General features: G+C 42.6%; 1 protein-coding gene and 1 pseudogene across 1 annotated transcript in view; both read right to left on the bottom strand.

The window, feature by feature from the left end:
• LOC145403617 (40-kDa huntingtin-associated protein-like) overlaps nt 1-25,752 on the bottom strand; it is an 88,574-nt gene that overhangs the window by 2,251 nt on the left and 60,571 nt on the right. Inside the window, exons 6-7 of the mRNA XM_080275293.1 lie at nt 19,405-19,510; nt 9,208-9,332 (exon numbers count right to left, since the gene is read on the bottom strand). Coding sequence (XP_080131419.1) covers nt 9,208-9,332; nt 19,405-19,510 — 231 coding nt within the window. The remainder of the gene's footprint in view (nt 1-9,207; nt 9,333-19,404; nt 19,511-25,752) is intronic.
• Nucleotides 18,261-18,410, bottom strand: LOC145403841 (5S ribosomal RNA; annotated as a pseudogene).

Raw genomic sequence — 25,752 nt, 5'->3', positions numbered from 1 at the left:
AAAAGAAGTATGACTGGAAAAAATGAAAACTTTGTCAGGAGAGGACCTCCCTCAGTTGGGGGGACCTTCTCCTGACATTACAGTATTTAAGTGTCACGCTGAACTACAAACATTTTAAGATTAATTTACCATCAGATCAAAAAATGATTCCTTAATATTACTGCATCCATCCATACATACATACATACCTCATCTAATCCTGTCTTGCCCCATGAGGAGCATGGGGGCCTGGTGCTGGGCAAGTTGGTCCTGACATTTAAGATGAGAGTGACCAGCTTCACTCATCCCTGAGTGGCATTACGTGAGCAACAAACCTCAACCACCCCTTGAATATAAACTGACACAAGCTCAATCCAGCTGGAGCACCTTCATTACCCACTAAACCACCAGGCACCACAGTCTGGTTATATGGTTACCACCCAAAGTAGTACAGTAAATGGTTTCCTGGTCTAAAGGAAACCATAAGGCTTGTCACTCAGTGTAGTCGCCCGTAGACAGAAGGAAGCGGAAGGAAAGAAGGATGTAAGAGGAAGGAAGGAAAGAAGGAAGGAAGAGAGGAAAGGACAGCCAGCAAATGTAAATAAATAATTATCATACTCCTAACCAAGTTTTTCATACTAATATACAGAAAAGTACGTGTACAGGCAATTCCCGTTATCTGTATGACTCATATCCTAATTTTCACTCATCCAAATCACCTTTTTTTAGCACCAATTCCCTACATCGGAATCAGCAATCCCATTTATTTAAATTCCCAATATGAAAAAATGTCCCCTACAAAGAATTTTTCAGCTACACAAACATGAAGAGCTTCCTGGCCAACCTCATGGCAAGTAAGCCTGTTCTGTATGTTGTCTGGTAGTTGCATATCCCAGCTTTTGCTTAACTATCCATCATATTCCATTTGTTTATCATGTTCCATCCACAGTCTCCCTTGCACCCACCACCTTTGTGGAAGGCTGTACAGTAATCGCCGGTTTATCCATCATAACTCAGCTAAGGAACTGTTGGATAAAGCACTTTTTACAAGGGATTAAAACCCTATACATGTCTCCCTGTCAATAAGAAAGACCCATCTTAAAGCTGATTTTCCAATGGTCACCTTTATACTGTTTGCTTGTTTATAAAGATTCCAACATGTTTGCATGCACTGACCTTGGACACCAGATGGTGACTCTCCATGCTGCTCAAACTCTGGCTGCCTATCTATTCAGTCCCTTATCACTAAGGTCACACTCTATTACCATGTCCCAGGTCTTTTTCAGTTTGCTTCTCATAACCCTACCCCTGACATTTACACTTCTCACCTTCTCCTCCAAACTGTCATCCTCCATCCTCTCCATGTGTCCAAATCTTCTCAATCTACCCCAAATCATCACAGCACCAAAACATTTAAGTCTCATCCTTCCTCTCTTCAGTTTTCACTTTGCATTCAAGGACACACTACACGTCCATCTAATCATTGTCACTTTTGTATGTTTGAGCCTACAAATATCCTCTTCCTTTACTGCCTAGGTCTCACTACAATACAGCAGTACAATCCTAACACATGCCACATACAAGGATCCCTCACCATGGAAGGAGAGCTCTCTCAATGCTAGGAGAGGCAACAGCTCCCTGAACTTCTTCCAACCACTCCTTACCCTAGCCACAAACATGGGTGTCTGGAGGGGGGGGGGCAAGGGGGGGCACCTGCCCCCCTTTAGAATTTGACGGCTTCAGTTCTTGTTCAAGGATGATTGAGTGATTCGAGTCGATTCATGCATTCTGTCACTGTGCATTTGATGTAAGTCATGTAACTCATGTAAGTCAGTAGAACCTCTTTGATCCGGACCGCTTTAATCCGGATTTGTTAATTCGGACAAAATTTAAAAATAATAAGCTCCAAAAATATGTTGAAAGTAATTCTAAAGTCATTTTCAGTATTGGCGCGGAAAGCGATTGTCATTCGTTTAGTCTCGGATCACGCTAGGTCGCAACATGGGCGCCTGTTTAAACACACACTAGCATTCGTTCCATCAACTAGTTCCCAACCATTTACATTTTTACGCTGTATTTCAAAAGTTAATCCTCCTTACCATGCCCCTTAATGCAAGTGTAGCTTCTGCAATGAATAAAGGTGTTAAAAGGAGGAGTTTGCTTACACAAAAATGGGTCAGAATATTCTGCAGTGTTTAGTGATTACTGTAGGTTAATTTTTGTACTTAAATGTGCTTTACTTGTACATCAAACATTAGCTTCTTGCCCATATGGGCGTTATCAATATGCCAAAGATGACAATGTATTTTTTGCCTACATAAGTTTTATTTTTGTTCCAAATATTACAGTTAATTAATTAATTTATTTTTTTGCCTACACGGGCCTTAGTTACTTACAACAATTTAAAATGTAGGCTAGTTTCTTGTCATGGCCTTACCTGTAAATTATGCAATACAAAACTATCGTACACGATTAGTTTTGTTATTTTAGTATCCTTTCATCTTTTGCAGTTACGTAGGGTTGACATATGCCACATATGTTAATAGTTAACAAACATACCATATGCTGATAGTTTTTGGTATGAACTGGAGATTACCCTGATGGTCCGGACAATCTGCTAATTCGGACAACCCTTCCCCCCATATAGTCCGAATGAGAGAGGTTCTACAGTATATGCCTATGCCTATTTGGAGTGCGTGTATTTTGATATAATGGCACATACAGTAAGACCTCACTATAACGGACTAATTGGGGCCCAAAACATTCTGAAAAATGTGAAATTCCGATAAAAGCGACATCCGGACTTCCCCCTGCTAATCCAGACTTTTTCCGATATCAGACATAAGTCTGGGTTGCATGAACAGTTTTTAAACTGTTTTGACTACCATTGTTAGTGGTAGGTGGTGGCGACCATCATCCACTCACTTGATGTAGGGCTGCCTACTTCCTCCTTAGCATTTATCATTCTTTTTCTATGCCTGCCCTCCTCTCTTCCTATTTCTCCCATCTTTCCTGTCAGTTCTTATTGCTTTTCTTTCCTTTACAGGTGGCTTTACATTGAGTGACAAGCCAAATGGTTTCCTGTAAGCCAAGAAACCATTTACAACGCTGGGTGGTAACCATATAACTAAACCATTCGTGCTCCCTACGTGTCAACAAGTGGGTTGGTGGAGGGTTAGTGCCCCTCCCCGTAAAACAAATAACTTAAAAGTCAAATGGCCACCCCTTACGGGATTATGACGTCTGGCAAGAGATAGATAGATAGATAGACTACCACTGTGGTACTGTACTGTGTTATAACTTTATTACATTAATCAAATGGTATAATACTGTATATATAATAATACTGTACTGTACACTGATAAACATGTCTTTTATTTACCTTATTGTGGTGAACATAGCTGAAGTGGTTAGGCAGTCTAGACTGCTTCTGGCTTCATCGGACTTTTTCCAATACATAGGAATTTAGTCTGGTAGCTCCTCGAGTCCGATAAAAGCGAATTCCGGTCTATTGAAGTCCGTTATATCGAGGTTTTACTGTATGTGTATAATTTCTTTTATTTTGCCCCCTCTTACAAAAAATCCTGCGGACACCCCTGGCCACAAAGCTAGCTCTAGCTCCACCTCCAGCACATACCATGGCCCCTATATAACAAAACTCCTCCACACACTCAAGAGATTCCAGCATGACCTATCATTTCACATTTGTCTGTCTCTACATGCTCTCATTGACACACTGCACACACAAAACCACCATTATTTTGCAACCTACCTCTAACACTCCTACATCTCTCATGCCCCCACTTATCACAAACACTGCACAATATGGAGATACTTCCCTCACCCCTGTGGAAAACTGCACATGGCCACATTACCTCTGCTCTGACAGTACCACCACCAACCTCAGATGTCATCAGTTTTGCTTTATCTGCAATTATTCTCAAACCTCTGTGCCCCATTCCATCTCTCCACTTCCTAAACCTTTCCTCTGCTTCCCTTTCACTTTCTACACGCAATATCTTCCAACGGAGTACATTTCAGAAGTCACATGAGAGAGTTTCAGGAACCATGTACTGGGGGGAAGATTAAACTCACACATAACCCTGTACAGTATGACCACTGAATGTAAACCGATACAACCCATGTGTTACTGACTATATCTGAATTAAGTTGCAGGTGTTATGCTTCTTTAAGTGTGTAACTGACTGGTTATGTACAGGGATGGGGATGACATAACATATTATTACCCTGTTCAGTAACTCCACTGGATATAACCCCATATAACAGCGTTACTGAGTGTTATCCAAATTCTGTTGCAGGTCTTGTGCCTCTGTAAGTGTGTAATTATGACTGGATACCAGTGTGTACCTGTAAGGCAGGTGACTTAAGGCATATATTCTTAACCCTCTATGGCCACCTGACATCCATCCATATACTGTACCTAGGCTGCTTCCCTCAAAGAAAGGGGGGTTGCGGAGACAGGACGACACACTCTCAATTTACTCATCCACACACACACATTTATTAGTATCTTAGCTCCAACGGGAGAAGGGACACATCCTCGCTGCACCACACGGCATGAGGGTCAACTGCGCAGTACAATCAGCCACATTCACAGCAGGGCCCGACAGCAGAGCTGGTTTACCCCTGCCACATCATAATGGACCCATCCCCATACCTGCACCTGACCTGATCAGCTGATCAGACCAAATGCAGGAGAATATCTCCTCACAGCCGCATCACCATTTATTCATTCACAATTTCACTCCAATCATTCCTACCATGCACAGCCACTCTACCCTGCTCTGAAGACATCCCTCTCGCATTTAACGCTCTCTTCACACTGTCCACCCATCCTATTCGTGGTCTTCCTCTCAGCCTTACACCTCTCACATCAGATCCAAATATCTTTTTCACCAATTGTGCTTCATCCATTCTCTCCATATGCCCAAACCATTGCAACACTCTCTGCTCAACCCGATCAGCCATCTCCCGAACAACTCCAGTTCTCCTTCGCACTTCATCATTTCTCACTCGATCCATACGCATCACTCCACACAACTCCTCAGACACCTCATCTCCATCACATTCAAACTCTTCTTCTCTGCTACACCCATATTCCATGTTTCAGCCCCACATAATGCAGTCGGTACCACTACACCCTCATACAGCCTTCTCTTTACATCCATTCTAAGTGAACAACATTTAAACACTTTTTTCATTCTTCCCGGCACCTTTCCTACTTCATTCATTCTAAACTTCACTACTACACCTATTCTTCCATTCACAGCAACATGCGACCCTAAACACATAAAACTCTACCTCCTCAAGCAACTCAACATTCAAAACTATATTCATCCTCCTACCATCTACCAACCTCATATACTTCATGACTATACTCTTATTCTCATTTACTCTCAATTTCCTCCTTTCACACACCCTTCCAAACTCCTCTACCAACAGTCTCAATCTCTCTTACGAATCACCCATCAGTGCAGGATCATCCGCAAACAGCAGCTGATTCAGATTCCACTCTCAACCATCGGCATTCACCAGACTCAAACCTCCACCTAACACTCTCACATTCACCTCCCTTACAACACCATCCATATAAATATTAAACAACCAAGGCGACATCACACATCAATGCCGCAGCACCACTCTCACAGGAAACCAATCACTCACAGTATTTCCCACTCTAACACACATTCTACTATTTACATAAAAACTTTTTACTCCTTTTAACAACCTACCATCAAGTCCATACAATCTCAAAACAGTCCACAAAGCCTCCCTATCAATTCTATCATACACTTTCTCTAAACCAGTGTTTCTTAAAGTGTGGTCCAGGGACCCCCAGGGGTCCGTGGAACATTCCAAGGGGTCCACAGGCTAATCTGAGTATCAGATAAAACATATAATAGTACCTGAAAACAATTTAACAACTTCGTAGAATGCAGTGATATTTTTTATTTGGCAACTCTGTACTGGCAGCTGCCTGGCCGCGGGCCCGCCACATGCCATAATTATAGCCTACAAACACCTTTAAACTCAAGAGGTAGGGTTGGAGGGATATCTACTAATAATTAAAGATCCGCCACATGATTAGTTTTAATAAAAGGGGTACGCTGCATGAGAAAGTTTAAGAACCACTACTCTAAATCCTCGAATGCCCAAAACACATCCTTACCTTTTGCCTAATACTTTTCACACACGTCTCACAGCAAACACCTGATCCATGCATGCCCTTCTTCTCCTAAAGCCACACTCCTCATCACCAATCACTCCCTCTGTACCCTTTCTAACTCACTAAATTAACACTCTACCATATGCCTTACCTACAACACTCAACAGATTTATAACCCTAAAGCTAGTACCTTCATACTTATCACCCTTACCTTTATAAAACTGAACCACAAAAGCACCTGCCCCATCAATCAGCACCATATGGCTCACAAAACACACATTCAGTAATCTTATTAACCACTCAACAACAGTCGCTCCATCACCTGACATAACCCCATATACCCCACAGGTTATTAGAGTTTGAATTCTGATGCAATATTGTGCTGCTGGATGTGAGTAATGAGTACAGTAGAACCCCTCTAACTCAGCCCTCATGTTACTCAGACAAAAATTATGAGCAGACAATTTGGTGTAACTCGGACAAGTACAAGTTATATGAAATATATACAGTACTGGTAATTGGTGTGTGACTCGGACAACCAAGAACTAGATTGCAGATACAGTACGTGTTTAAAGTGAATTATTTTCTACTGATTTGTTTTTTACAGGCAAGATTAGGAAGTACAGGAATGATGTTGTCCAAATAGACTTGGTCCCTAGACATAAGCCTGTTCCCAAGACATAAATAAAGTACCTGCCTATCCAAGAAAAAACAAAAATCTTTGAGAAGATAAACAAAAAGGGGCATCTCCATCCCAAAGTATGACTGAATATGAGAATCCAAAATAGTGTGTCTTTAGTATAAGGAGTGCTAAAGACAAATCTCTGAACAGTGAAGCAATAGGCAGGATCCAGGTGGGGAAGGCAGCAGGTGTCTCCGGGTTGACTGCTGAAATGCTGAAAGCCTCAGGAAATATTGGAGTCAGGTTAGTCACTGACCTGATAAATACAATTACATATGAAGAGTGTAAATGTAAATGTGTACAAGGGGAAGGGTGATGCCCTGGAAAGAGGAAATTATAGAGGCAAAAAGCTTTTATACCAGATAATGAAAGTAATGGAGAGAGTTCTAGAAGGTATGACTAGAGAAAAAGTGAATACTGATGAGCTGCAGTTGATTTTATGTTAGGCAAAGGGATCACTGATGCCATATTCATTGTTCAACAGCTTCAGGGAAAATATAGAGGAAAGAAAAGGGAACTGTTCTTTGTTTTTGTTGATTTGGAGAAGGCCTCTGACAGAGTCCCTAGAGCAGTGGTGAGGTGAGCAATGAGAAAGCTTGGGATCAAGGAGTGGCTGGTTAGGAACATTATGGGTATGTATGCTGTATGTGGGTGCTCATACCCAGGCAAGGGTGAATGGAGATTTGAATGATGAGTTTTCCGTGAATGTCGGTGTGCATCAGGGGTCAGTCTTGAGCCCCTTGTTGTTTATCATGGTACTTGAAGCCCTCTCACTTGACTTCAGAAATGGACTCCCGTGGGAGATGTTGTATGCTGATGATTTGGTGCTGGTTGCAGAGAATGAAATGGAGGAGGAGGAGGAAGAAAGATTCAGGAAGTGGAGAGATGGTGTGGGGCACAAGGGCATAAGAGTAAATGCAGATAAAACAAAAGTGATTGTATTTAGGGCTGGGGGCGGTACTGTCAAAGAGGGAGAGTGGCCATGTGAAGTGTTTGTGACAAGTAGGAGCATAAGGGATGTAGTGATATTAGAGGCAGACTGCGAGATAATGCTAATTTCACGTGTGCAGCATGTCGGGGAGAGCATGTGGATAATGCCAGGTGTGAAAGGATTGAACTTGCTAGTGAGTCTCTTGAGTGTGTGGAAGAGTTTTATTATTTGGGAGACATGTTATGTGCTGGCTAGTGTGAGGAGTGGTTGGAAGAAGTTCAGGGAGCTGTTGCCTCTCCTGACATTGAGAGGGCCCTCCCTCTCTGCTAAAGGATCTTCGTATGCGGCATGTGTAACGCTGTATGGCAGAGAGGCTTGGGCAGTAAAGGAAGAGGATATTCACAGGCTCAAATGTACAGAAATCGCAATGATTAGGTGGAAGTGCAATGCATCCTTGAATGCAAGGCCTGGGGGGGGGGGGGCTAGGTTTGCAATGGAAGAGTTGAGAGGCAGGATGGGACTGGAGTGCATTGGTGTTATGATGAAGGTAGATTGAGATGGTTTGGGCATGTGGAGAGGATGGGGAATGATAATTGCATGCAGAAAGTGAGAAGTGTTAATGTTGGGGGTAGGGTAGTAAGAGGTAGATCGAAAAAGACCCGGGACGAGGTCACTGAGTGTGACCTTAGGGTTAAGGACTTAATAGGGAAGCTTCCAGAGATTGAGCAGCATGGAGAGCCACCATTAGGCAAACCAAGGCTGACACATGCAAGCATGTTGGAGCCTTCAAAAACACTAAACAGTGCAGTCAAGTCTGGTGTTAGCAGTGAACAGTAAATAGTAAGGCAATTTATTACGAAAATTTAGATAACGCTGTTTATAAAAGGTACCTATAACAACATTATGTGGGTGTTGGAGTTACAAGCAATTTAGATGAGGTTGTTCATAAATGAGACCTACAACAACATTCAGTGGGTGGTGAAGTTAGAGGCACTGAAATTTAATTTATGCAGCTGCTAAGCATCTGGCAAAACATATAAAATATGAAGGTTTCGAAGCTAGTGTTGGGTGGTTATTTAAATTTAGATAATGACGCACACTGTGAATCATAATTTAAGGTGAACAAAACACTTTTTGAGAATACTGTATCTGAAGTTTATTTGCAACCACTTAGAAAATCTCCTAACTCAGAGAGCCTTCCCCCTCCAATAGTCTGAGTTAGAAGGGTTCTACTATACTTGGAGGGGAGGCTGACTAAAGTTAAATAAGGGTAAACCTTTACTGCCACTTGACATAACCCCATACAACCTCTTTGGTATCCGAGAAATCATTATCCAAAATACATTAAGTTAACTTAACCCCTTCGGATAACGAGGGTTGCCCGTACTGTGTGTATAAAACTTATTAGACCAATGAAGAGCAACCTACCATGAAGCTTCTGAATATCTGGAGAAGTCCAAGAGTACTTCTCCAAGAGTTGAGCATGAGGGGGCTTGGTTTGCTGTGGCAATGGCTGGAGGGTCAACAGGATCAGCACACTGGAGATCTCACACCTGTTGACACACCAAAATGTTCACTATGCTCTTTTCACTTTCACTTATTCAATTTTTTCCCTTTTGCAGTTATATTTCACATACGCTACCTCAATGGTATGTTGGGTTCTACATTCTTTTGAAAACAATTCTTCACAAATACCACCATAAATTATTTTAGTGCTGTACAGCATACCCTCGTTTTGTGCATGTTCCATATGCACAAAACATGTTTTCCATGGCATTCTCAACCTCTAACCCAACCTGTTTTGCAAGGTGGCAGCACATTTTGCAAGGCAACTACAGTAGCTGATTGACATGCAATTCTTCACTAATGACATTCAAAATACCCACCTCTGATGAATCTGAGGAGTGACTATCAGGGCTCTGAGGCCTAGTCTTAGCCTTTGAGGGGTCAGAGGTGAGTTACTACTCACTTATTGGTGAGCTGAAATTCCAATTTTTGGCAACTTATTACCAGCAAAGAATTTCACTCAAATTAGGAAAGGCCTCTCATACTGATGGGATATACTAACCCATCAAGCACCAACCCAAATTACTGTAAAATTTTTTGTGCACCCAGGACCGGCCATTTTTGGCATTTTGAGTTTTTACTAGAAACTTATCCCATATCAATAGTTAATCAAGAAAAACACTGTCTTAGCACTTATTGAAGTTGTTATGTAGTCCAGGCAGTCAGGGGTGGGGCCACTCTGTTGATCAGCTGTGTGTCTGAATGTCCTGCCACTTGAGCTGATGTGGTTATGCCACAGTCACCCACAGTGATACAGGGTGTAGGTGATGATGACAACAGCCGACGGAGCATAATGCCACCACATAATGTCACTTTCATTATATAATGCTGTATTATTGTTTGTGAAAGTCGGACTGTTCAATTAAGTCATGTAACAGTGGTGGTAGCGATATGTGTGGTGACACCGCGAGTAACTCGAGCCATTGCCATGGATACCGCCACGCTCTGACTGGGAGAAGTGGCGTGGTGGTGGTGGTGGTGGAGACATGCCACCATCTTAACCCTCATATGGCTGTTTCATGGACAAAACAATTTCATGTTTCCTGCTGGAACAGCATTGGCACTTCCATTTCAACACTACCACCATCGTCACCATCACTGTGCCTAGCGTGAGGGCAAGTGGGTGTGCTACCTGAATGCGTGGGGAGAACTGGCTCCTCGTAATCCTCAAAATCCTCCTCCTCAGGCTCAAACTCCTCTACTGAAGATTCCACACTATCCTCAGAAGTACTGCCTTGTTCTTGGAGCATTCCCAAGGCCTCGGGAGTGAAAATGGAGGCTTTGTACGAGTGGCGTGCTGGGTCAGAGCTCGGCATCTTGTCACTCGTGGGATGCAGAAAGCATACAAACATCTACTGTATTGTGCATGAGTACCAAGCGGGTGGCAGGAGCGGGATGCAAATTACTGTTTAATGTGTCAAAGCCATCTGAAGGCTTACACCATGAATACTTCCCACGTAGGAACCCCGTGTCGCAAAAAAATCCAGAAATTTCCTTGAACGTTTATTAGCCGTCATTTGTCCATCAAGCACATACAATTTGGACGGCTAACAGTCATCGTTAGTACTTAGAGGGTTAATGATGTGTGTAACTCTTCCACATTGAAAAGTCTCTTTCTATGTGAATATAATCATCATGGTACATGCTGATGTTAGGTATAAAATTAACCCTAGGGTACTAAATTTGGGTATAATATACCCGACGCCTATGACGTCATTCACGTTACACAGTGATCCTGCCAAGCCAGTGTGCTGGGACCCTCAGTACCCTCAGGGTTCTTCAAGTGCTCAAGGAGGTAGGTCACGTCGCACTGTTGCTTAGCTGGGAAATGTCCATAGTGATTGGTTTGGGTATAGTGTACCCGAGTTTAGTGATAACCGATCAGTGACATACACTCAATCCTTGTAAATCGCGTGATTATAAAACAAGGATTTGTAAATCACGGCTAAGTGGCTGTCAGACTGCCGGCACCCTTAAATCACTGTTAAGTCATGAAAATCGCGGATCTAGGCACTGAAGTGGGCCTTTTCCGAGGAAAATCGTAAACCACGGCATTCAATTTGAAAATTGCGACCCAACAACCAATCACCACCCGTCCCTGGTGGTAAGTGTGCATACTAGTGCCGCAGATTTAATGAGAAACATCAGGAACTCATCACCCACTATTCTGCCCGGGTTAGGGCAGAAGCTGAGCCTGAACCACAGCCTGGCCCTTCACACACTGAGGACGTGGATGACGTAGCATCTGTCATCTCTGAGGCAGACTTTGAGGGCTTCCTGAGGGAGGAAGAGGAGCTGGAGAAGGGAGAACAGCATGAGGGAGCACCCCCTCCTCATGCTGAGAGGTTCTAAGTTCTTCCCAACACCACCCCACTCCATTTACTTAAGCAATATCGTCATAGGATTAAGGTGAGATCCCTTAACACTGTTATTTCTATTATATACATGCACTGAATATTCTTAAATTTGTATGTTTGTGTTTGATGGTGCCTAGATAGGTGTAGGTAGGGTGCTAAGGGGGGTGGTTGGCCAAAGTCCAGACCCAAATTCATTTTTCACATAAGAGTTATTATTTATAAACCGCGGAATTTGGAAATTGCGGCAGTGGTCCAGACCCAAATTGCCGCGATTCACTGATTGAATGTACAGTACTTGGGTATATTATACATGGGTTTGGTGCTAATAACCCCCCTGCAGCAGAGCCAGAAGTGCTTGGAGGGGTTTGGGGGAGTTTGGGGTAATTTGGTGTTTTTTTTGTGTGTGTGTGAATTTTTCCCAAAAATCTGGTGACAGTTTTACAGTGCTGGATGTTTTTTCTTAACTTCCCTAAAATACCTCATTTATAGTAATTGTTACTAACAGTTTAGGTAATATTAAGATGCCTTAAATTTAGTGTGTAAGTGATAGCTTTAATAAATTTGCATATTTACTCTTTGTTTTTTTCCAAACTCGGGTATAATATACCCATGTTTAGTGCTTTTGTTACAAAAATCAAAGTTTAGTAGTCCAGGGTTAAAAATGACATCCCTAACCTTAATGGTGATGGTAAACTGTGATGGTAAACCAGTCTTTTAATTGGGTGGGTAGGCCAGTCTCTTAATTGGGCAGGCAGGCCAATCTCTTAACTGGGCAGGCAGGCCAATCTCTTAATTGGGCAGAAAGGCCGGTCTTTTAGCTTGGTAGGTAAGTCAGTCTCTCAACTGGGTAAGTAGGCTAGTCAGTCTCAAGTGGTTAGGTATACCAGTCTCATAACTACTGTACTTTAAATTGATAGCATATTTGTTATTCTACCCTTGCTGTATCTTTATTTTATTATTCTTAATGGGTGACTTTTCAAAATTAAGGGATAGATCGAGTCTTTACTGAGCCTTTCACTGCTTGAATGCTCTCCTTAAAGGAATATAAAAGTTTGGTTATAGCAAAAATAACCTAAATTGTCACCAAACTGAAGGAATTAACTGTCCAGATATGCCAGAAAATATGGGAATAACCAAAATATCAGAGCAACATTGTAAAAATTAACAGTCTGCTAGATATATTACACTAAGCAATGTTGGGTCTGGTTAGTACTTGGATGGGTGACCGCCTGGGAACACCAGATGCTGTTAGCATAACGTTCTCCCTACGTGTCAAGTGGGGTTGGTAGAGGATTAGTGCCCCTCCCTGTAAAACAATTAACTCTAAGCCCTTGGCCACCCCGGTTGGGATACATGGCGTCTGGCAATGAATGAATGAATGGATGAATTTCTTTTTGTAAGTTAACTTTCTCTGGCACTGAAGAGGTAATACTGTACTTCACAATAAACTTTCACATTATATACTGCATATGATTTTTTTTTTTTTTTTTTTTTAATGCGAGGAAGAAGGAACCAAAGGCCATGAGCCCGTAGTAACAGTTCCCTCCAAGAGAAAAACAAAATACAATAGAGAGCCAAATTCAAGATCCGATCATTTTGAGATGCCAGGACACACTACGTTTGAAAGACTGGAGATCATAGGCAGCAGGAAATACAGACAAAGGGAGACAGTTCCAGAGCTGACCTGTTGCATAAATGAAAGACTGGGAGTAACGGTTAACTCTTGCATTAGAGAGTTGGACAGAAAAGGGATGAGAGTTTGCTGCCAGACGGGTCCTACGCGCCCGTCATAGAGGTGGAGGAATGCAAGCAGACAGTTCAGAGGAGCAGTGACCATTAAAGTAGCCATAGAAAAGAGATAAAGATGCAACAGTGCGGCGAAGAGACAGAGGTTGAAGGGAGTCAGGAAGAGGAGGAGAGTTAATGAGACGAAAAGCCTTTGACTCCACCCTATTGAGAAGAGCTGTATGTGGGGAGCCTCCCCACACATGAGAGTTGTACTCCACACAGGGGCGGATAAAACCCCTGTATAGAGTCAACAATTGTGCAGGGGTAAAGAAAGAGTGGAGTCGGCTTAGCACACCCAATCTCTTGGAAGCAGATTTTACAAGAGATGTAATATGGTCTTTCCAAGATAAGTCCCGAGTAAATGAAACCCCAAGCATGTTCAAGGATGATGCAGGATTAAGCTGAATATTATTAAACATTAGTGGGTATACCTGTGGAAGATTTTGTCGGGTTGATAGGTGTAAGAACTGAGTCTTAGATGCATTAAAGACAAACATATTATTTTTACCCCAGTCAGAGATATGAGCCAAGTCAGACATTAGGTGTGCCATAGCCTCATCCCTTGTTTCTTGAAGTAACTGTTGAGATGGGCGTTGTGGGAACCGAATGGAAAGGTGAAGGGTGGAGTCATCAGCGTATGAGTGGATAGGGTTAGATGTACAGCTTAGAAGATCATTGATGAATAAAAGGAAGAGAGTTGGTGATAGGACAGAGCCCTGAGGAACACCACTGTTGATAGATCTAGGAGAAGAACGATGGCCGTCTACAACAGCGGCTATAGAATGACCAGAAAGGAAGCTAGCGATGAAGGCACTGATAGAAGGATAGAAACTGTAGGAGGGCAGTTTGGAAATTAAAGATTTATGCCAGACTCGATCAAAAGCCTTTGAGATGTCAAGTGCAATGGCAAAGCTTTCGCCAAAGTCCCGAAAGGAGGATGACCAGGAGTCTGAAAGGTAGGTGAGAAGATCGCCAGTGGAGCATCCCTGACGGAACCCATACTGACGATCGGAAAGAAGGTTGTGAAAGGAAAGATGCCTTAAAATTTTTCTATTAAGAATTGACTCGAAAACTTTTGAAATACAGGACGTTAAAGCAATTGGACGATAGTTGGAGGGTTGGGAGTGGTCACCCTTCTTTGGGACTGGCTGAATGAGAGCAAACTTCCAGCAAGAAGGAAAGGTACAAGTTGACAGACAAAGGCGAAATAGTTTGCCTAGGCAGGGTGTAAGCACAGAAGCACAGCTCTTGAGAACAACAGGAGGGATCCCATCAGGCCCATATGCCTTGTTAGTACTGAGGCCAGTGATGGCAGAAAATACATCAACTGAAGAAATTTTAATGTCAGCCATGAGGAAGTCAGAGGGGGGAAGTGATGGAGGAACAGCACCGGAATCGTCTAAGGTGGAATTGGAGGAGAAAGTCTGTGCGAAGAGATCTGCTTTATCAGTAGAAGAAATAGCTACAGAACCATCAGAGTAGAAAAGAGGAGGGAAGGATGATGAGGTAAAGTTGTTAGAAAGATTTTTGGCAAGGTGCCAGAAGGAGCGGGAAGAATTCGAGTTGGAGAGTTGAGAGCATTTAGTACGGATGAAATTATTTTTAGTAGGGCGAAGAACAGACTTAGCACGATTCCGGGCAGAAACGTAAAGATTATGTGATTCAGGGGTGGGTTGGCTCCGGTACCTTTTGTAGGCCTTCTCCTTGTTGCGGACAGCATTAGAACAAGCGTGATTAAATCAAGGCTTTCTTGCATTAGTCAAAGGATATGAGAAAGGAATGTATGCTTCCATGCCCGAGAGAATAACCTCCGTAATGCGCAAGGCACACTCAGATGGCTCACGGCCATGGAAGCAATAATCATTCCAGGGAAAATCAAAGAAGTACTGCCTGAGGGCCTCCCAGTCCGCGGCTCCAAAATGCCACAGACAACGTTTCCCTGGAGGGTCCACAGGCCGTACCGGAGTGATAGGACAGGTTAAGGTAATAAGGTTGTGATCGGAGGAGCCCAACGGAGAGAAAAGATTAACAGAGTAAGCAGAAGGATTAGTTGTGAGGAAGAGGTCAAGTATGTTGGAGCTCTCTCCAAGGCGGTCAGGGATACGGGTAGGGTGCTGTACAAGCTGCTCTAGGTCATTAAGGATAGAAAAGATGTAGACTTGTTCACCAGGTGGATCCGTGAAAGGAGAGGAGAGCCAAAGGTGGTGGTGAACATTGAAATCTCCAAGAATGGAGATTTCAGAGAAAGGAGAAATGGACAGAATGTGTTCCATCGTAGAAGTAAGATAGTCGAAGAATTTTTGATAGTCAGTAGAATTAGGGGATAAGTAAACAGCACAGATATATTTAGTCAGAGAATGACAGGAAAGCCGAAGCCAGAGTGTGGAGAATTCAGAAGAATCAAGTTCAGGAACACGAGAGCAAGATAAGTCATTGCGTATGTATACACAACAGCCACCTTTGGCTTTGAAATGAGTATAGAGAAAGTAGGAGGATACAGAAAAGGGTTTGCTGTCAGTTGCCTCAGACAGCTGAGTCTCCGTTAGAAAAAGAAGGTGAGGTTTAGAGGAGGAGAGGTGGTGCTCAACAGAGCGAAAGTTAGATGAAAGGCCGCGAATGTTGCAGAAATGAAGAAGAAGAGAGTCAGACTGTGGTTCCAGGCACCTCGAGTCGTCACCGGGAGAGGGGCAGATGGCGGGGGCATTTATGGTCCCCCCCCCTGGGGACTCCGAGGCTGGGTGAATTGACGCCATTTTGGTGAATTTTGAATAGGAAGTGTAGTGTGTACAGTGCATGTAGTTTGGTGATGATAGTTTGAGAAACTTGTACTGGAGAGCATGCTGGCCTACTCTCTGTGTAACTGAGACACTGAAAAAGTTCAGCAAAGGGGGATGGTCAGGAACTAGTCCTGAGGGCTGATGAAACGGGAGCTCCAGCACTCCCTGTCATCAGCTTTCCATCCACCTCGGGAGTACTGCCCTGCTCGACTGGTGCTACAGTCTACTCCTCTAGAATGTCAGTATCCAAGCTACAATTCAATGAACAATAAATCCATATTATAAGCCCTTCATCCGACATTCTCTATTACTGTACTGCTAAGAACTTATTAACCCCTTAACCGCGGGGCATCACTTTCGTGACGCTTGGGAGCAAGGGATCATACCGCAGGGCGACGCTTTTGTGATTCTGTGTTATTCTGAATTCGCCCGGGCTTTGAAGTGGTGGCTTGTATCATCTATTGGTACTGCCAATGTCCAACACTAGTCAGCACTCCTAATCTCATCTGTATTCCCATCCATTGTTGACAATTTAGCCATTTCTCCCCGTTCTTGACTCCCCTCCCTACCTCCCCTCCATTACCCTATCCTCTTGCCTGCCCGGCCGTGCCACGCTAAGTAAATCTTCCCTGGAATTTTTCACTGATTTCATCCATTGAAATAAGCCCTATGCCCTATTCTTATACCAAATAATATATACAAGAAAGAAATAAGGTAAGTGAGAGTGCCATACCCCTAGAATTGGCTAATTATCACCTGACAACACCTCACGTGCACTCGTTCGCTAATTTTCGCTGTTTATTTCCCCTTGAAATATGCTGTATAATCTATTTTCGTAATTAAAATATATATAAGAAAGGAAGGGAGAAGCCTTAGTGATATTTATATTCACCTGGAACTACCTAATTATTGCAGGCCACCACACTGTATTCTACGCTAAGTAAATCTTCCCTGGAATTTTCCACTGATTTCATCCATTGAAATAAGCCCTATGCCCTATTCTTATACCAAATAATATATATAAAAAAGAAATAAGGTAAGTGATAGTGCCATACAACTGGAATTGGCTAATTATCACCTGATAACACCTCATGTGCACTCGTTCGCTAATTTTCGCCGTTTATTTCCCCTTGAAATATGCCGTATAATCTATTTTCGTAATAAATATACATATAAGGAGGGAAGGGAGAAGCCTAAGTGACATTTACATTCACCTGGAACTACCTAATTTATTATGTATTGTCTTGGTTTCCTGCCAATCATTTCATTGCTATATATTAGAAGGTCTCATAGGGCTGAAGTTGGTAGTATTGCACCTACCCTAGCCATGCGGCAGGAGGCCACCACTATCAGTTCACTGTCATCTTTGAAAGTGGGAGTATGTCTGATTTGCTCCTGCTAACTTCAGCCGCTATATAGCCCCATGCAAGGGGCCCTGTGACCTTTACCCCCTACTAAACCTCGTGTGGAAAGAGGTAAAGGGCTGACAAGTGATAGACAGTGACTATGATCTTTTTATTGAGTAAAACAGTGCAAGTGGAATTGTAAATAAAGTGTAAATAATGTGTAAACAGCAAGAAAGCAATGAATGTAAATATAAGTGAACAGTGGAAAATAGTTTTATAAGTTACTTCAAGTGACAGTGCATAACACAGTGTAAATAAAATAGAAATGTAAATAATGTAAATAAAGTAGAGAACGTAAATAGAAATGTAAATGAGTGGTATTATAAGAATACGAGTATATATACTAGGAGTAATGAAAGTGAAAGTTTCACTCTAGCATGTATGAATACTATGAGTTATGAGAGTGAAGGTGAAAGTGACATTCACTCTCAGTGCTAGTATACAGGACAAGAAAGTGAATGCTAAGTTCATTCAATCATTCATTGCCAGACGCCATGTATCCCAACCGGGGTGGCCAAGGGCTTAGAGTTAATTGTTTTACAGGGAGGGGCACTAATCCTCCACCAACCCCACTTGACAAGTAGGGATACCAACAGCATCTGGTGTTCCCAGGCGGTCACCCATCCAAGTACTAACCACCCAGGCGGTCACCCATCCAAGTACTAACCAGACCCAATGTTGCTTAACTTCGCTGATCGGATGGGAAGCGGTGTACTCAACGTCGTATGGCCGCTGGCTACGTATTTTACTGAAAGAATTTACTGAAAGAAATTGAATCCTTACAGTGACAATAAACTACTATTACTGAAGGAAATTTATGAATAAAGACTGTAGATATATATATGTGTCATATAGTAACAGAAATATAAACTGTGAGTGTTTTTATGAATAACAGACAACACTAGCGGAGAACGATCGGAAGTGGGATGGTCATATGCCCTCGTAATTTTAATTGCTTTCACAGTGTTTATTTTTGGGAGTATGGATTCCAAACTATTTGAGAATCACAGATTAGTGTTTCTAGTGATAATATCAGGCTGTGGTAATCATATTACAAGTTGTCGGGAAGTGTAAAGTGGAGACTTCGTTACCCAACTTCAGAGGTCTCCACAAGTTCTACGGTACATGACGAAGGCTCAACAAACACCCAAGGAGAAAGCTGAAGGTATGTGCCATAAGTATATGTGATTTTAATATTCTAGGACTAATAACTGATTTTTGGCAAATATTTTTAGAGAGTCTGTCGGATCGCGAATATGCCCGCGGGAGCCACAAGTCAAAGCAAAACAAGCCCGCGGTGTAAGGGTTATATATATATATATATAAAAAAAAAAAAAAAAAAAAACTGCTTAATATAGTTTCATTGTTACCAATGACAAATGATTTGCCAGTTTAATTTAATCTACATTTACAATTATGTGATAAAAAGCTGAGATATTTCTGAACACAACTCTTACTTATAACACAAACTGCCTGCATAAGACCGGAATGAAGCAACTGAAGGGATAAAAATACAAGCAGTGCTCATTAGAAGTCAGCATGTGTTCCAAAATGTCACATCTTCTTCCATAAACTGGTACAGTACCTTGTATTGCAAATAAGACACTGGGAAATCAACTATATGGTGAAAAAATTAACAGGCAGTTTTTCTGTAATTTACCTTAGCTTTCACAAGAAATGAGAACTTTCAAAACACGGATTTATATTAAGGATCCACCGAGCTCTACTGACCTGGCAAGAATATCCTGATATGCCCCAGTGAGAGGTCGGTCCCCTGTCACTTTCTCCACAAGGGCAATCATCTGGGTGAAGGTCATCAGGGCACCATGGAGGTCACCTGAAAGAATACAAGAGGATCTCATATAAGTTGTTCATTTGTTTCAAAATACAGGGTGGCTCATATATATTGCGCTCTACTACTTTGAGTTTGCGTACTGAGTTTGCTGGTGTAAGAAGTACAAATATTTTGGTTGCTTTTTGGACTTTCTGATCAACCAAAAGATCAACAAATTAAAAAAAAATAAATAAACCAAAAAATAAAAAAATAAAATAAAGGGGGGGGGGGTATTGGAAATACCTAGAAGGTATAAGAAGGGAAAGAGTGAATCTGATGAAGTGAGTTTGGGTTTGCACCAGGCAAAGGGATTACTGATGCAATATTTACTATTCAACAGCTTCAGGAAAAATATGTTGGAAGGAAGAGAGATCTGTACCTTGTTGTTGACCTGGTGATAGTTTCTGACAGAATGCCCAAGGAGCACATGATATGGGGAATGAGAAAGCTTAATTATAATAATAATTTTAATTGGTTTGGCATATACAATCAGAGTGACCCAACAAATATTGAACATGTGCTTATAAGTACCAGCCATGCTGGAAACCAACCAAGGATAACCCAACATGGCCTCTGCAGCATATTTCCATTGGGGAACTTCTTATGGGATCAGGAATAGCTGGGGACAAGGGGGAATAGTTGGTCTTATTTTAAAGGCTATTATATCTTACGTTATATTAATTTGCAAGCACAAGAATTTACAGTAATAAATAAAGAATATTAGTATGTTGGTTGCATACTTAAAACTAACACTGACTCCGAAGTGTCTAGTAGCTGGTTAGAGTGGTTATGATACTCGTAACATACAAGGGTGCTCACACCCAGATGAGTGAATGGTATGAGTAAGATGAATTTTTGTGAATGTAGGCATGCATCAAAAGTTAGTTTTAAGCCCCCTCTTTATCATGGTGCTTAAAGCTCTCATGTGACATCAGAGCTGGACTCCAACGGGAGATGCTGGAAGTTCAGGACTTGGTGTCAATTATGGCGGATGAGATGGCAGCAGATGAAAGATTTACAAAGTGGAAAGATGGAATGGGGTACAAGGGTAAGAGAGTAAAGGTAGATAAAGGAAAAGTGAGGATATCTAGGGCAGGTGGTGGTAATGTCAAACCAGGAGTGTGGACATGTGCAGTTTGCCATTAGGGAGTGGGAAGTAACTGTTTTGTGCAATGTTTGTGATAAGTGGGTGTAGTCATATAAGAGATGTAGGCTAGTGGAACTCTAGGAACGCTGCAAAATAATGTTCATTTTGTATATGTGGTATACAGGAGAGCATGCAGAAGCAGAAAGGTGCGAAAGGATTAATCTTGTTGGAGTCTCTTAAGTGTGTGGAGGAGCTTTGTTACTGTATTTAGGGGACATGGTATGTGCTGGAGGTGGGTCTGGAGCGTGCTGAGCAGCATAGGTAAGAAGTTGTTGCAGGAGCCTGCTCAGTAGCAAAGGTAAGGAGTTGTTGCTGGAGCTTGTCCAGTAGCAAAGGTAAGGAGTTGTTACTGGAGCTTGTCCAGTAGCAGGGGTATGGAGTTGTTGCTGGAGCTTGCTCAGTAGCAATGGTAAAGAGGTGTTGCTGAGCTTGTTCAGTGGCAACGGTAAGGAGTTGTTGGAAGAAGTTCTGGGAGTTGTCCTTCCTGACACTGATAGTGTTCTTCTCCCATATTAAAGGGTTCTTGTATGCAGCACGTTTAGGAGTATGAAGCTGTGCGAGGTAGGATAGAAAAGTACCTGACCACATTTTTTTTCTCGTAAACCAGTAGGAGCACGAGGAAGCGACTCAAGGGGAGCATGACCTTGCATTGTTGTAAGCATGCTCGAATATGTTTAGCGCTGTCGCTTAGCCCAGTCGCTGCCGAGCAGTGTGTTCTGAGAAGGCGTTCTTGCTTGCTGCATTTTCATTTTGTGAGTGAGTGAACTGAGCAATGTTACTATATCAAATTTTGCCAAAAACTTGGATACGCACAATCTGAAACTAAAGTTATGGCCCAAGAAGGCATGGCAGGTTCAGAGCAAGATGAAGCTCATAGTGACTTTTTTTTTTTTTTTTTTTTTTTTTTTTAAATCAGGGTGCTGTTCAGTAGAAGTACACTCCAGAAGGCCAAACAATCAATAAAGAATACTACCTAGGAATTCTTCATTGCTAATTTAGGGAGCTGTTTCCTCTCCTAACATTGAGAGGGCTCTCCCTCTGTGCTAAGGGATCTTTGTACAGTATGTGGCATATGCTGGAAGTGTAATGCTGTAAGGCAGTGAGACTTGGGCAGTAAAGGAAGAAGATATTTGCAGGCTCAACTGTACAGAAATGATAATGATTAGGCAGTTGTGTAGTGCATCCTTGAATGTGAGGCCTGGGAGGGGGCTAGGTTTATGATGGAAGAGTTAAGAGGAAGGATGTGACTGGAGTGTATCGATGTTGTGATGAGGACAGGTAGACTGAGATGGCCTGGGTATGTGGAGAGGATGGGGGATGGCAACTCGGTGCAGAGAGTGAGAAGTATTAATGTTGGGGGTAGGGCTGTGAGACACAGACTGAAAAAGACCTGGGATGAGGTCATAGAGTGTGACCTCAGGATAAAGGACTGAATAGGGAGGCTGGGAAAGATCAACCAGCATGGAGAGATGGCAACAGGTAACCAAGGCCGACACAAGCAAGCATGTTGGGGTCTTTATAAATGAAAAAAAAATAAACAAAACTATGAACTGCAGTATGCCGCAAGAGACGCAAAATGTGGGAGGCGGAGGACTGACAGCTCCATCAAGACAATGCTCCAGCCCATTCATCCCACCTCATCCAGGATTTTTTGGCCAAACATATGATCACTCAGGTTTGGCAGGCTCCCTGTTCTCCTAACATAGCTCTCTGCAACTTTGGGCTACTTCCTAAAATCAAGATGCTACTGAAGGGTTTGACATCTGAGAACACACCTGAGGTACAGACAAATGTGATGAAGATCTTGTTGGCAATCCCAAAAACTGGCTTTACAAAATGTTTCCAGCAATGGAGAGGCTACTGGACTAAGTATGTTGCATCCCAATAGGCATACTTTGAAGGGGATTAAAGTCTGAACTTAGTAAGTAACCTTGATTTTGTTTCACCTGCTAAAGGTTGTATACTTTTCAATCAGACCTTGTACTGTAGTATGACTTGGTCAGTAAATGAGATGTTACTTGTAAGCTCGAAAGTACAGAGATGAGAATGATCAGATGGATTTTCGTGCATTCTTGAAAGACAGGCCTGAGGAGGTTGTGATTGCAAATGAGGAATGAGAGGAAGGTTTAGACTTGAATAAGTCAGTGTTGTGATGAGAAGGTGGTAGACTGAGATGGTTTGGGAACGTGAAGAGGATAAATGGCAACTATGTGCAGAGGGTGAGAGGTATGAATGCTGAGCATGGAGTTGCAAAAGGAAAACTGGAAAAGGCTTGGGACAAGGTCACAGAGTGTGAACTCAGAGATCCATCCATCCATCATCCAATCCTACATTGCCCCATGAGGAGCATAGGAGCCCAGGGCTAGGCAAGTTGGTCCTGATATTTAAGATGAGAGCGACCAGCCTCACTCATCCCTGCGTGGCATTATGTGAGCAATAAACCCCAACCACCCCTTAGATATAAACCTTCACCAGCTCAATCCGATTGGAATGCCGTAATTACCCACTAAACCACCAGGCGCCAAAATCTGGTTATATGGTTACCACCCAAGGTAGTAAATGGTTTCCTGGTCTACAGGAAAACATTTGGTCTGTCACTCAGTGTACAGTCACCCACAGGCAGAAGGAAGAGGAAAGAATGAAGCGATAAAGGACTGAAAAAAAGGCTGCAAGAGACTGAGCAGCTTAGAGAGCTGCCATTGAGTAACCAAGGTTGATGCAAGAAGGCATGTTGGAGTCTTTATAAACTGGAGAGGTAGGACACAATATATGAATCATAGTGCAACTTCTTCCATGATCCCATGGGAGCTTGGGCCCCTGTCACTTGCTCCGTCAATAATGTCATCTAGGTGTTCGTCATAATATCACGAAGGTCACCTGCAAAAATACAGGCAAACGTCATTACACAGTTCTCAGTATAAGTAGCCTTTCCTGACATCCTGTTGTATGGAGGGTTATGGAGTCGGAGTTGTGAAGTTGTCTGTTTTTGGTTGGAGTCAGAGTCTGTAAATTCCCACAACTCTGACTCCAAGCTTTTTGGTTCTGAAATGGTATCAGTCATATCTTTTCAATACACTATTCAGTTTATTTTACAACCATGTATAATGATTTATTTGTTATTATGCAAGCACAATAAATAGAGAAAGTGGTGATGAGAAATAGGGAGGTAAGTGTGGAAGTTAAGAAGTCACTGCATGATAGTACTGTGATCCCTACCCTGACGTATGGAAGTAAGGCGTGGACCTTGCTAGAGGGGAACAAGTCAAGAGTGAGAGCAGTGGAAATGAGTTACCTGAGAGGAGCTTGTGGGGTGATTTGGAGGGACAAGCTGACAAATGAAGATTTGAAAGAATGTTGTGGGGTGGATGTGGATGTGACTGAGAAATACACTGAGGTGGTTTGGACATGTGGAGAGAAAGGAGAATGAAAGACTGACTAAGAGGGTGTATGTAGGTGAAGTGAAGGGAGGGAGAGGGAGGAGGAGACCGAGGATGAGGTGGAGGGATGGAGTTAAGAGGTATACGAGGAAGGGGGGAGTGAGTTGGGGGGAGGGCAGTCAAATGGCAGGTGATAAGAGCGACTTGGAGGAGTTTTGTATGCGGCCACCCTTTGTTGGATTAGGGCGTCGGGCTATAGATAGATAGACAGAAAATACAGATTCAAGAATTGCATCTATCAATATTCATGAACATTACCGGTATTCATTTACCTGCATAATGTCCATGTGCCGTATTATTAGTACAGTATATGCCTAACTCGGAGTCGGAGTCGGGAAATACAGCTATTATCATCGACTCCACAACCCTGGTTGTATGTTGTTAAATCTTCAGTAAATTGTACAAAACCTGCCTATTAATTACTTCATTCTGATGGTTTTACTTTATTCTCACTACCCAATGATGGATCTATCTAACACAGGAGAGACTGTTTAGACTGGTGTTATCAGATGCAGCCTACATGACACCTTCAACATGAAAGATCTTTTCCTAACCTGAATGAAATTGTTTGGAGGTATAGTAAGAATATATATAAATATATATATATACACACTCAATCCTCATAAATCGTGGCAATTTGGGTCTCGACCACTGCCGCGATTTACAAATTCCGTGGTTTATAAATAATAACTCTTATGTGAAAAATGAATTTGGGTCTGGAATTTGGCCAACCACCCCCAACAACACCCTACCTACACATATCTAGGCATCATCAAACACAAACATACAAATTTAGGAATATTCAGCGCATGTATTTAATAGAAATAAGCTATGTTAAGGGATCTCACCTTAATCCTATGATGAAATTGCTTAAGCGAATGGAGTGGGGTGTGTTGGGAAGAACTTAGAACCTCTCAGCACTTGTTCTTCCCAAACTCTTTCGCCAGCTTTGAAAACTTCTTTCCCCTCTGAACACGACGAATGAGCTCCAAACGTTGACTGTACAACAACTGCGGCATCTTCTTGACGCCATACTGTTTAGAGCGCTTCACTGGGGGGTCGGGAGGGGCCATGGCAGGTAGGAGGCAGGGGGAAGTTGCACAAAAAAGGCAGTTAGCTCTCGTACTCCACAGCGACGGTCTGTAGTGTGCGAACTGGTGGTACAAGAACAACAACAACATGGCGGCATCAGTATGCACATATGCCACCAGGGATGTGCAGTGATTGGTTGTTGGGTCGCAATTTTCAATTTGAATGCGCGGTTTACAATTCTCCTCGGAAAAGGCCCACTTTGGTGCCTAGGTCTGCGATTTTCGTGACTTAACAGCGATTTAAGGGTGCCGGCAGTCTGATAGCCACTTAGCATTGATTTACGAATCCGTGATTTATAAACACGCGATTTATGAGGATTGAGTTATATCTATCTATCTATATCATCTCTCATCTCATCAGCCATTTGAGTGTCCACTGCAGGACCGGCCTATCCCGACCGAAGTGGGGATGATACAGCCAATGTGTCTCTACCAAGTGGCTTAGGCTGTCTGGTAGAGATTGTACGTAGGGTGAGAAGTGCTTGTAAGTGTAACTGTAGTGTTGGAGTGGCTTTGGATGTGTGTGTAGTCTGTGAACCAAGTGTAATTGGCCTGCGCAAGCAGACCGGG

The sequence above is a fragment of the Coenobita brevimanus genome, chromosome 61, assembly GCF_032717465.1.
Source record: "Coenobita brevimanus isolate Jiangsu-jjx chromosome 61, ASM3271746v2, whole genome shotgun sequence".
Taxonomy (NCBI): domain Eukaryota; kingdom Metazoa; phylum Arthropoda; class Malacostraca; order Decapoda; family Coenobitidae; genus Coenobita; species Coenobita brevimanus.
Note: the sequence above shows the minus strand (reverse complement) of the source record. Positions and strands in the feature narration are given on the sequence as shown.